The sequence below is a fragment of the Tinamus guttatus genome, unplaced genomic scaffold (genome assembly GCF_059628265.1).
Source record: "Tinamus guttatus ecotype Peru unplaced genomic scaffold, ASM5962826v1 Tinamus_guttatus_pri_ptg000386l, whole genome shotgun sequence".
Lineage (NCBI taxonomy): Eukaryota > Metazoa > Chordata > Aves > Tinamiformes > Tinamidae > Tinamus > Tinamus guttatus.
In genome coordinates this window covers 132,505-144,151 of record NW_028288920.1, presented here as the reverse complement: position 1 = coordinate 144,151, position 11,647 = coordinate 132,505, and the positions used below count along the sequence as shown (strand labels likewise).

Here is an 11,647-nt window from a genome sequence, read left to right as displayed (position 1 = left end):
CATTTTCAGCAACAGTGGGTGCCTGTCAGCAAACGTGTGTGCACCCCTGTGCATGCACCACGTAAGCGTGCACAGCCCTTGCACACTCGTGTGCACACACACACCCCCAACCCGTTCCAGTGCTGCTACGCTGCGCCCAGCGGGCACACGTGCATACGTGTGCAGCCCCTATGCATGATGCCAATGGGCTGCATCCTGGCACACTCATGCACACACGTGTGCAGCCCCAGTGCCGGGTGCCCCCCTGCCCTGCACGTCCCTCCCCATGCAGCGGTCCCGGAGCGCCCGCGCCAGCCCCCAGCGCGGCGCCCGCCCCCCGCTCCCCTCCGGGTAGTGTGAAATGTGAAATGTAACTTGTGCACTTTTCCTAGCTGGTCCTGTAGGTGTGCGGGCGCCGGGCCGCGCGCGAGCCCCAGGCCCCGCCGCGCGTGTCTGTTTGCTCATTAAAGACGGTTCTCACAGCAGCGACCTGGCCTGGCTCCCTGCGGCGTGCAGCATCGTGCACCCGCAGCGCGTGTTCCTGCAGCGCCGGGCACCCGCAGCGCGTGTTCCTGCAGCGCTCTGCACCCATGGCCTGTGTTCCTGCAGCATCGTGCACCTACAGCCCATGTTTCTGCACCGGGCATCCACAGCCCGTGTTCCTGCAGTACCAAGCACCCGCAGCGCGTGTTCCTGCAGCATCGTGCACTCATGGCCCATGTTTCTGCAGCACTGGGCATCCACAGCCCGTGTTCCTGTAGTACCAGGCACGTGTTCCTGCAGCGTGCAGCACTGCACTCCCAGGACCCATGTTCCTGCAGCGTGCAGTGCCGAGCACCCACGGCCCGTGTTCGTGCAGCGTGCAGCACTGCACTCCCAGGACCCATGTTCCTGCAGCGTGCAGCGCCGGGCACCCACGGCCCGTGTTCCTGCAGCGTGCAGCACTGCACTCCCAGGACCCATGTTCCTGCAGCGTGCAGCGCTGGGCACCCACGGCCCGTGTTCCTGCAGCGTGTAGCACCGGGCATCCACATCCCCATGATGTCCCCAGGCCGTGCAGGGCTGCGCACGCGTGTCCCACACACCAGGGCTGCAGCAGCTGGAGTGGAGACGGCACCGTCCGGAGGGGACAGAGCGCCTCGTGCTGCCGGCGCGGAGCGCTGGCCCAGGGCACACATGTGCAACAAGTGTGCAAATGCACAAGCACCTGTGGAACAATTGTGCACACACATGCAATGAGTGTGTAGGCAGGCATGCAATGAGCGTGCACAGCAGCACACAGAGGCACAGGTGCAATTTCTGTGCATGCACACCCGCAACAAGCAGGCACTTAGTCATGCAGCAAGTGTGCACACCAGCACACACACATGCAACAATCGTGCACACCCATGCGTGTGCATGCACGTGCAGTGAGTGTGCAAACATGCTCGTGCACAGGCTCCCTCGGGCGCGCAGAGGCTCTGAGGGCGCCGCATCCCTGCGCCCTCCCGGCTCTCCCGGTGCCAGCGCGGGCGCTCGGCGAGCAGCGCTGCAAGGGGCAGCGCGGGGACACGGGGACACGGGGACATGGGCTGGTCTGTCCCTGCCGAGCTGGCTGCAGCGGTGACGCGGCGCGGGGCGGCGCGGGAAGGCAGCGCGCACGTGCGTGTCCGCGTGCGCGCCGAGGGGCACGGCGTGCGCACGCGCAAACACGCACATGTGGATGCACAGGCTGTGCTCACATGTGTGCATGCACCGGGGGGACAAGGGGGACATGGCTGGACATGGAGGGACGGGGGGACAATGGGGACACGGCGGGACAGGGGGGCAGGTGGGACATGGGGGTCAGGGAAGACATGGGTCACAGGAAGGGACAGGAGAGCAGGGGGACATCAGGGGACGGGGGGACATAAGGAGGCAGGAGGGGCAGGGGGAGGACAGGGGCAGGTGGGGACAGCACAAGGGGACATGGAGGGCAGGGGGGTAGGTGGGATATGAGGAGATGGGAGGCAGGTGGAACATGGGAGGAAAGAGGGACAGGTGGGACATGGGGATACAGGTGGGACATGGGGGCACAGGTGGGACATGGGGCACAGGTGGGACATTACGGGGGCAGAGGGATGGGGGCAGGGGGACACAGGTAGGACATATGGGGACATGGGGCACGAGTATGAGGGGACATGAGGGGACAGATGGGACATGGGGCACAGGTGGGATGTGTGGGGATATGGGGACACAGGTGGAATATGGAGGAACACAGGGGGCAAGTGGGACATTGTGGGGACATGGGGGCACAGGTGGGTCATGGGGTAGAGGGGGGGCATAGGTGGGATATGGGGGGACAGGTGAAACATGGGGACATGAGGGGACACAGGTGACACATGCGGGGACAGAGGGACACAAGTGGGACATGGGACACAGGTGACATATGGGGACAAGGGGACATGAGCACACAGGTGGGACATGGAGGGGAACAGGTAGGATATGGTGTGTAGGTGGGACATGGGGGGACATGAGGGGACATGAGGTGAAGACAGGGACACGGTTGGGACATATGGGGACAGAAGGACAGAGGTGGGACACGGGGACACACAGGTGACACATGCAGGAACATGCGGGGGATGTGGAGGGACAGGGGGACACAGGTGGGACACGGGGACACAAGCAATACATGTGGGAACATTCAGGGGACATGGAGGGACACGGGGACACAGGTGGGACATGGGGGAACACGAGGACATAGGTGACACGTGGGAATATGCAGGAGACACGGGGACACCAGTGGGACACGAGGGAATATGGAGACACAAGTGACACATGTGGGAACATGCGGGGGACATGGAGGGACAGGGGGACACGGGGACACAGGTGGGACGTGCAGGAGCATGTGGGGGACGTGGTGGGACATGGGGACACAGGTGGGACACGGGGAGTTATGGGAACACAGGAGACACCTGCGGGAGCATGTGGGGGACATGGAGGGACACGAGGACACAGGTGGGACACGGGGACACAGGTGACACACATAGGAACATGCAGGGGACATGGCGGGACACGGGGACACAGGTGACACCTGCGGGAGTATGCGGGGGACATGGCGGGACACGGGGACCCAGGTGGGACACAGGGGGGATATGGAAACACAGGTGACACGTGTGGGAACATGCAGGAGACATGGAAGGACACGGGGACACACATGGGGACACGGGGACACACGCGGGGCGCGGGGACCCCCGTGCGTCGCTGCGGTGCCGGCGGCGGCCGCCAGGCGGCGCTGTGGTGGCGGCCGCCATTGCCATGGCGACCAATGGAGGTTGCCCCCCCGCCCCGCGCGGTTGCCATGGCGGCGGCGGGAGGGGTCGGAGCGGGGGGGGGGGCGGCGCATGCGCGGGCGGCCCGTGCGCTCCGGCCCGCTCCGGTCCCGGTCCCGGTTCCGGTGCGCAGAGCGGAGGGCGGCGGAGCCGCGGCGGGCGTGACCCGCCGCACCGAGCGCGGTGAGTGCGGGGGGGCCGCCGGGAGCGGGCGGCCTGGCGGGGCGCAGCGCTGCGGTACCGCCGCACCGGGCCGCGCGGTACCGGCACCGGCACCGGCGCGGGGCGGCCGCATGCAGCCAGGCCGCGCCAGGGGGGAGCCGCGGCCGGGCGGTACCGGCGCTGCCGGGCAGCAACGCGGGCGGCGCGGCCGGTTCCGGGCCCAGTGGGCCCTGACCGGACGTTACCGGGGCCGGGCGTTACGGGAACGGGCGTTACCGGGGCCGGTAGGGCCGGGCCCGGGCGTTAGCGGCGCCGTCATTACCGGGGCCGGGTGTTGCGGCCCCCGCGGTGCTCCCGGGGCCGTTACGGCTGGGGACACCCGGGGAATTCCCGGGACCGGCCGCATCCCGCCGGGCCGCTGCATCCCGGGGATGCTCCGGGGAGGAAAACACGGAGCCGGGCTGCCCCGAGGAACCGGGCGCTGACGTGTAATGAACGTTCACGGGGCTGCCGAGCGGCGCCGGGGCGGGAGGCGATTCCCGGCGCTCCCGCTCCCCATGGACCCCCGTGGCCGGAGCGGCCGTGGGAAACGGGAGAGCTGGACGGAGGCGGCCGGAGAGGAGGCCCGGCCGGGCCCGGGAACGGGCGGCTCCGTGCGGAGCCGGCAGCGGGAGGCGCCGGGATGGAGCCGGGATGGAGCCGGAGCGGGAGGCTGCGGCGCCGCAGGGATCCGCGACGCAGGGAGCGACGGGGACGGCGACGGGGCCGGCCGAGCGCCGTGAATCAGCGGGGCCGCCGCGCGCCCGCGGTCCTGCCGGAGCCTCCCGCGATCTGCCCGGGGCTTCCCAGTCCTGCCCGGTGCTTCCCGCAGTCTTCCCGGTGCTTCCCGCATGCCCCTGCCCGGACACTCCGGAGCTGCCCGCGCGCACCCCGCGGAGCAGCAGCCCGTGGCCACGGCCGAGGCCTCCCGAGCAAGCGGGACGGCCGTGCCCGGGCACCGGTGCTGCATGCGCCGTGCCCGTGCAGCATCGTGCACCATTGCGCTGTGCCCGGGCACCGGTGCATGCCGTTGCGCTGCTGCACTGTGGCCCTGCACTGTTGCACTGTGCCTGTGCACCATTGCATGCGTTGCGCCATTGCACTGTGCCCCTGCACCATTGCACCGTGCCCTTGCACCATGGCATGCGTTGTGCCACTGCACTGTGCCCCCGCACCATTGCACTGTGCCCCTGCAGCATTGCACCGTTGCACCGTGCCCTTGCACCATTGCGTGCCATTGCACCGTTGCACGGTGTCCCTGCACCTTTGCCCCGCTGCGCCGTGTCCCCGCCGCGCTGCGCCGTTGGCAGCGCCCGTTTTGCTGAGCGCGCGGCTGATGTCACCGCGCCGGCCTTGGCCGCGGGCGCCCGCTGAGCCGGCGGCGCCGGCAACAATCAAAGTGCGGCCGTCAGCGTCCCGGCGCATCCCGGCGCATCCCGGCGCATCCCGGCGCTCCGCGGGGCGGGAAGCGCCGCCGCGCGTGGGCTCGGAGTGGGCACCCTGCTCCGTGCCGCGCCGGTGCCGGTGCCGGCGGCGCCTCCTCCCCGCGGCTCCGGGAGCACCGCGTTGGCACGGGGGGGCCCGGGCGCAGCCGGCGCCGCAGCTGCTGCCGCTATTTTGGGACGGGGCGTGGGGGGGGGCGGCTGCTGCTGCGGGGGGGCGGGCGCTGCACCACGCTGCACCGTGCTGCACCGCACCGTGCTGCACCGCACCGTGCTGCACCGTGCTGCACCATGCTGCACCGCGCCGCAGCGCCGCGGCTCCACGCATGACTCAGCGCTGCCGCCGTCCCGGCCCCGCGTGGCAGCCGCAGCCGGAGACCCGCGGGGGGGCCGCGCCGGTGCCCCCGTTCCTGCCGCTGCTGCTGCTGCGGCGGCTAAAAATACCCCCCGGCGCCCCCGGCAATGCGGAGCCGCCCGCGCTGCGCCCGCTGCTGCTGAGTCACCGCCGGCCCCGCGGCGCCGCTTCCCTGCACCGGCGCGGGGCGACGCGGGGCTGCCGGGCTGCGTGTGCTGGGGGCGGCGTGCAGGGGAGCGCGTGGCACGGCACGGCACGGCACGGCACGGCATGGCACGGCATAGTGTACCAGAGCACGGTATGGCACAACATGGCGTTGCGTGGCACAACACGGCACAACACGGCATTGCCTGGCACTGCCTGGCACTGCCTGGCACAGCACGGCACAATGCGGCTTTGCTTGGCACAACATGGCAGAGCGTGGGACTGCCTGGCACAACATGGCACAGCATGGCACAGTGCGGCACTGCCTGGCACAACATGACATAGCACAGCATGGCACAGCACGGCACAACATGGCATTGCCTGGCACTGCCTTGCACAGCATGGTACGGCACAGCACGACATGGCACAACACGGCACTGCCTGGCACGACATGGCACAGCACGGCACAGCATGGCATAACACGGCACCACACGGTATTGCCTGGCACTGCCTGGCACAGCATGGCACAGCACGGCACAATGCGGCTTTGCCTGGCACAACACGGCACGGCATGGCATTGCCTGGCACAACATGACATAGCACAGCACGGCACAGCATGGCACAGCATGGCACAACATGGCATTGCCTGGCACTGCCTGGCACAGCACGGCACAGTGCGGCACAACATGGCACAGCATGGCACAGTGCGGCACAACATGGCACTGCCTGGCACAACATGGCACTGCCTGGCACAACACGGCACAACATGGCATTGCCTGGCACTGCCTGGCACAGCATGGCACAGTGCGGCACAACATGGCACAGCATGGCACAGCATGGCACTGCCTGGCACAACACGGCACAACATGGCACAGCATGGCACAACATGGCACAGCATGGCACTGCCTGGCACTGCCTGGCACAGCATGGCACAGCGCGGCCGCGGGCCCCGGTGCCGCCGCGGGGCTGTGCCGGGCCGGGCTGCGGCGCTCCCCCCGCGGCCCCCGCGGCCCCCGCGCCGCAGCTGCCCCCGCGCCGCCGCCGCAGTGAAAGCGGATTAGGCTGCGAAAGTGCGGCCGGGGGGGCTGCAGCTGCTGCGGGGGCTGCAGCTGCGGGGGGGCCTGCGCATGGGGACCTGCACACGGGATGTCCCCACACACGGGGTGTCCCTGCACACGGGGTGTCCCCGCACAGGGGTGTCCCTGCACAGGGGTGTCCCTGCACATGCAAGTGCTCCCGCACATAGCTGTTCCTGCACACGGGATGTCCCCACACACGGGTGTCCCCACACACGGGGTGTCCCTGCACATGCAAGTGCTCCCGCACGTAGGTGTCCCCGCACAGGGGTGTCCCCACACACGGGTGTCCCCGCACGGGTGCTCCCGCTGGCGCCGCCGCAGCGGGGGGGCCACCGGGCCGTCGCTGTCCCCGTCCCCACACCAGGTCCCCGTCCCCGCGGCTCCGGCAGATGTTGTCCCTCTAAGCCCTGCTCGGGCGGCAGATTAGGGAGCCGCCACCGGGGGGGGGGGCTGTAAGCGGCTTTGGAGCCCGGAGCAGCCCCCGTGCGGGCTGGACCCCCCCGGGACCCCAATAACCCCGGGATGCACCTGGGGGGGCTGCACCCCCCCCCGGGACCCCAATAACCCCCGGGATGCACCTGGGGGGGCTGCACCCCCCCGGGACCCCGATAACCCCGGGATGCACCTGGGGGGGCCGCGTTCCCCCCCGGGACCCCAATAACCCCCGGGATGCACCTGGGGGGCCGCGTTCCCCCCCGGGACCCCAATAACCCCCGGGATGCACCTGGGGGGGCTGCACCCCCCCCGGGACCCCAATAACCCCCGGGATGCACCTGGGGGGGCTGCACCCCCCCGGGACCCCGATAACCCCGGGATGCACCTGGGGGGGCCGCGTTCCCCCCCGGGACCCCAATAACCCCCGGGATGCACCTGGGGGGCCGCGTTCCCCCCCGGGACCCCAATAACCCCCGGGATGCACCTGGGGGGGCTGCACCCCCCGGGACCCCAATAACCCCGGGATGCACCTGGGGGGGCCGCGTTCCCCCCCGGGACCCCAATAACCCCCGGGATGCATCTGGGGGGCCGCGTTCCCCCCCGGGACCCCAATAACCCCCGGGATGCACCTGGGGGGGCTGCACCCCCCGGGACCCCAATAACCCCGGGATGCACCTGGGGGGCCGCGTTCCCCCCCGGGACCCCAATAACCCCCGGGATGCACCTGGGGGGGCTGCACCCCCTGGGACCCCAATAACCCCGGGATGCACCTGGGGGACCATGTACCCCCCCGGGACCCCAATAACCCCCGGGATGCACCTGGGGGGCTGCACCCCCCCCGGGACCCCAATAACCCCCGGGATGCACCTGGGGGGGCTGCACCCCCCCGCGACCCCAATAACCCCCGGGATGCACCTGGGGGGCTGGACCCCCCCGGGACCCCAATAACCCCGGGATGCACCTGGGGGGGCTGCACCCCCCCCGGGACCCCAATAACCCCCGGGATGCACCTGGGGGGGCTGCACCCCCCCCGGGACCCCGATAACTCCGGGATGCACCTGGGGGGCTGCACCCCCCCCCGGGACCCCGATAACCCCCCGGCTGCACCCGGGGCCGCGTCCCCCCCGTCCCGGTGGCCCCGGTCTGTCGCGGGTGGGCGGGGGCGGGGGCCGGGCGCGGTGGGGGCTCTGTGAGGCGGCGCTGACCCGCGGAGCTGCCCCCCAGTGCTGCCGCCCCGGGGCATGGGGGCTGCGCAGGTGGGGCGGGACGGACGGGAACCGACGGGACGGGACGGGGTGGGATGGGATGGGATGGGATGGATGGGCACGGACGGGACGGGACGGGATGGGTGAGGTGGGGCGGAACGGGGTGGATGGGATGGGATGGAATTGGATGGATGGGATGGATGAGAGGTGTGGATGGATGGGATGTGTGGATGACATTTATGAGGATGGATGGGATGGATAGATGGGTTGGATGGATGGGATGGAGGGGAACGGATGAGATGGATGGAGGTGGATGAGGTGGGTTGGGTGGATGAGATGGGTTGTGTGGATGAGGTGGGTGGAGATGGATGGGATGGATGGAGGTGGATGGGATTGGTTGGATGGATGGGATGGATGAGATGGAGGGGAATTGATGACATGGATGGAGGTGGATGAGATGGGTTGGGTGGATGGAGGTGGATGAGATGGGTTGGATGGATGGAGGTGGGTGGAGATGGATGGAGGTAGATGAGATGGGTTGAGTGGATGGAGATGGATGGAGATGGATGGAGGTGGATGAGATGGGTTGTGTGGATGAGATGGGTGGAGATGGACGGCACAGCACGGCACGGCAAGGATGGGAGCGGGTCGGTCGCCGTGGGCCGGGGGCAGCGCGGCGGGCGCTGCGGCCTGACGCGCCGTGTACCCGCAGCGGGGGCATGGCCGTCAACGTGTACTCCACGTCGGTGACGAGCGAGAACCTGAGCCGCCACGACATGCTGGCCTGGGTGAACGACTCGCTGCAGCTCAACTACACCAAGATTGAGCAGCTCTGCTCAGGTGCGGCCGCGCGGCGCCGCGCGCGGGCAGCGCCGCGGCCCCGGCCCACGGTGCCGCCCGCCCCGCAGGCGCCGCGTACTGCCAGTTCATGGACATGCTGTTCCCCGGCTGCGTGCACCTGCGCAAGGTGAAGTTCCAGGCCAAGCTGGAGCACGAGTACATCCACAACTTCAAGGTGCTGCAGGCCGCCTTCAAGAAGATGGGGGTGGACAAGGTAGGTGCCGGGGGGCCGGGGGCCGCGCCGCGAGCCGCCGCGAGCCGCGCCGCGTCCCCGCAGATCATCGCCGTGGAGCGCCTGGTCAAGGGCAAGTTCCAGGACAACTTCGAGTTCATCCAGTGGTTCAAGAAGTTCTTTGACGCCAACTACGACGGCAAGGAGTACAACCCGCTGCTGGCGCGGCAGGGCCAGGACGCGGCGCCCCCGCCAAACCCAGGTGATCACATCTTCAACAAACCCAAGAAACCCATTGGCACTGCAGGTAATGCCCGGGGCCCCGCGCCCGCCCGCTCGCCCCGCCGCGCCGCCCGGCCCCGCTCTGCGCCCGCAGCGCCGCCGGGGCTGCATCGCCGGCTGCGGCGGCACCGCGGCCCGGGGCTCCCGGGGCCCTGCGGGCTCCGTGTCCCTCCGGGGCTCCCTGTTCCCGTGGGCGCTGTCCTGCCTTGGTGGGCTCCGTGGTGGCCACAGGCTCCAGGGTCCCCTCGTGCCTGGTGTCCCCATTGGCTCCAGGGTCCCTTGCGCTTCGTGTCCCCATTGGCTCCAGGGACCCCTCGTGCTTGGTGTCCCCATTGGCTCCATGGTTCCCTCGGCCCCAGGGTCCCCCTGCGCTCGGTGTCCCCATTGGCTCCAGGGTTCCCTCGGCCCCAGGGTCCCCCTGCGCTCGGTGTCCCCATTGGCTCCATGGTTGCCACAGGCTCCAGGGTTGCCTTGGGCTTCAATAGTCCCCATTGGCTTCATGATTGCATGGGCTCCGTGGCCCCATTGGGCTCCAATGGTCCCCATTGGCTCCATGTCCCCTCTGGGCTCCACAGTCCCTGCAGGCTTCAGTGGTCCCTGTGGGCTCCAATGGTCCCCATTAGCTCCATGGTCCCCGCAGGCTCCATGGTCCCTTGGGCTCCAATGGTCCCTTTTAGCTCCATGGTCACCACAGGCTCTGTGGTCCCTTGAGCTCCAGTGGTCCCCATTGACTCCACGGTCCCCATTGACTCCATGGTCCCTGTGGGCTCCATGGTCCGTTGGGCTCCAAAGGTCCCCACTGAAACTCCATGGTCCCCATTGGCTCCACGGTCCCCACGGGCTCCACGGTCCCCATTGGCTCTGCGGTCCCCATTGGCTCCACGGTCCCCACGGGCTCCACGGTCCCCATTGGCTCCACGGTCCCCATTGGCTCCACGGTCCCCGTGGGCTCCGCAGTCCCACGCTGCCGGAGGCCCCGCGGGCTCCGTGGCCGACGCTCCCGCTGCGCCAGCCGGGGCTGCAGCCCCTGGGGCAGTGCGGGGGGATGGAGGCGGCGTCGCCCCCGCGCCGGGGTCCCCGTTGGGGACGGCCGCAGCCCCCGGTGGCTCCGCGCCGCCCTCGCGCAGGGCGGCACCGCGGGACCCGCGCGGGGGAACGGACGGGGCTCCCGCCGGGCCGCATTAACCCCCCGTCTCCGGCTGCTCCGTCAAGTCCCCCAGCGGACCTCCCCCACGGGCCCCAAGAGCATGCAGAACCCGGCGCGCGTCAGCAACGTCCCCAGCAACCTCGTGCGGAAAAACTCGCCCGCGGCCCGCAACGGCGGCCCCGAGGCCGACGCGCAGATCCTGGAGCTCAACCAGCAGGTGAGGGGGCCGCGGGCCGGCCGGCGCGGGACGCGGCCCTCGCGGGCCCCGCTGACGGCGTCGCGCCCGCGCGCAGCTCATGGACCTCAAGCTGACGGTGGACGGGCTCGAGAAGGAGCGGGACTTCTACTTCAGCAAGCTGCGGGACATCGAGCTCATCTGCCAGGAGCACGAGAACGAGAACAGCCCCATCATCACGGGCATCATCAGCGTCCTCTACGCCACGGAGGTGAGCGCCGGGCGGGCGCGCGCCGCGGCGCCGGGGACGCGCGGGGGCTCACGGCTCGTCCCGCCAGGAGGGCTTCGCCCCGCCGGAGGACGACGAGCTGGAGGAGCAGCCGCCGGAGGAGCAGGACGAGTACTAGCCCCGCGAGCCGCCCCGCGCAGCGCCGCGCCGCGCCGGCCCCCCACCATAGACATTGGAGGTTTCGCGTCCGTACGCCCCGCACCGTCACACATCACCCCGCGTCCAGCCAGCCGGGCCGCTGCTCTCCAGCGCCAGCGGCTGCCCCGGGGAAGCCGCTGGCCGCGTAATAAATATATATAAATACATAGAGGAGAACACGGTTGTAAATACGCCCGTGGCCCGGTGGCGGGGGGGCCCCGGCCCTCGCCACCGCCACCCCCTATTTATTTGAGTCGTCGCCCTCGGTGCGAGCGCCGCGGCCGCCCCCACTCCCCTGTAGCGCAGGCAGAGAGGCAGCTCGGGCTGCTCCGCTCCGTGGGGCTCCGGCCGCGCGCGCCGGGGCGGGAGCAGCCGCGCGGGCACCCCGGGCCCGGCGGGAGGAGGCGGCCCCGGGCAGGACGGGGCAGCGTTTGCAGTTGCTTGGAGAGGGCAGCCCGGCCGAGGAGGGGGCTG

General features: G+C 70.0%; 1 protein-coding gene across 2 annotated transcripts; it reads left to right on the top strand.

Moving 5' to 3' along the window:
* Positions 1-3,358: 3,358 nt before the first annotated feature.
* MAPRE3 (microtubule associated protein RP/EB family member 3) lies at positions 3,359-11,216 on the top strand. 2 transcript variants are annotated; one of them, XM_088530743.1, is made up of 7 exons: positions 3,359-3,452; positions 8,843-8,970; positions 9,039-9,184; positions 9,248-9,404; positions 10,637-10,788; positions 10,865-11,017; positions 11,085-11,216. In XM_088530743.1, exons 2-7 carry the CDS (start codon positions 8,850-8,852, stop codon positions 11,151-11,153), a joined length of 798 nt encoding a protein of 265 aa, XP_088386869.1. In that variant the 5' UTR covers positions 3,359-3,452; positions 8,843-8,849; the 3' UTR covers positions 11,154-11,216. The 2 variants fall into 2 exon arrangements, with proteins under 2 accessions (XP_088386869.1, XP_088386868.1); XM_088530742.1 differs by having other exon boundaries at positions 9,248-9,449.
* The last annotated feature ends 431 nt before the right edge of the window (positions 11,217-11,647 follow it).

Excerpts from the sequence above, each read along its gene's own strand:
- MAPRE3 (XM_088530742.1), top strand. The coding sequence starts at position 8,850 with ATGGCCGTCAACGTGTACTCCACGTCGGTGACGAGCGAGAACCTGAGC. Across the intron at positions 10,789-10,864 it reads TCCTGGAGCTCAACCAGCAG|CTCATGGACCTCAAGCTGAC; the intron begins GTGAGGGGGCCG and ends GCCCGCGCGCAG. Across the intron at positions 11,018-11,084 it reads GCGTCCTCTACGCCACGGAG|GAGGGCTTCGCCCCGCCGGA; the intron begins GTGAGCGCCGGG and ends TCGTCCCGCCAG.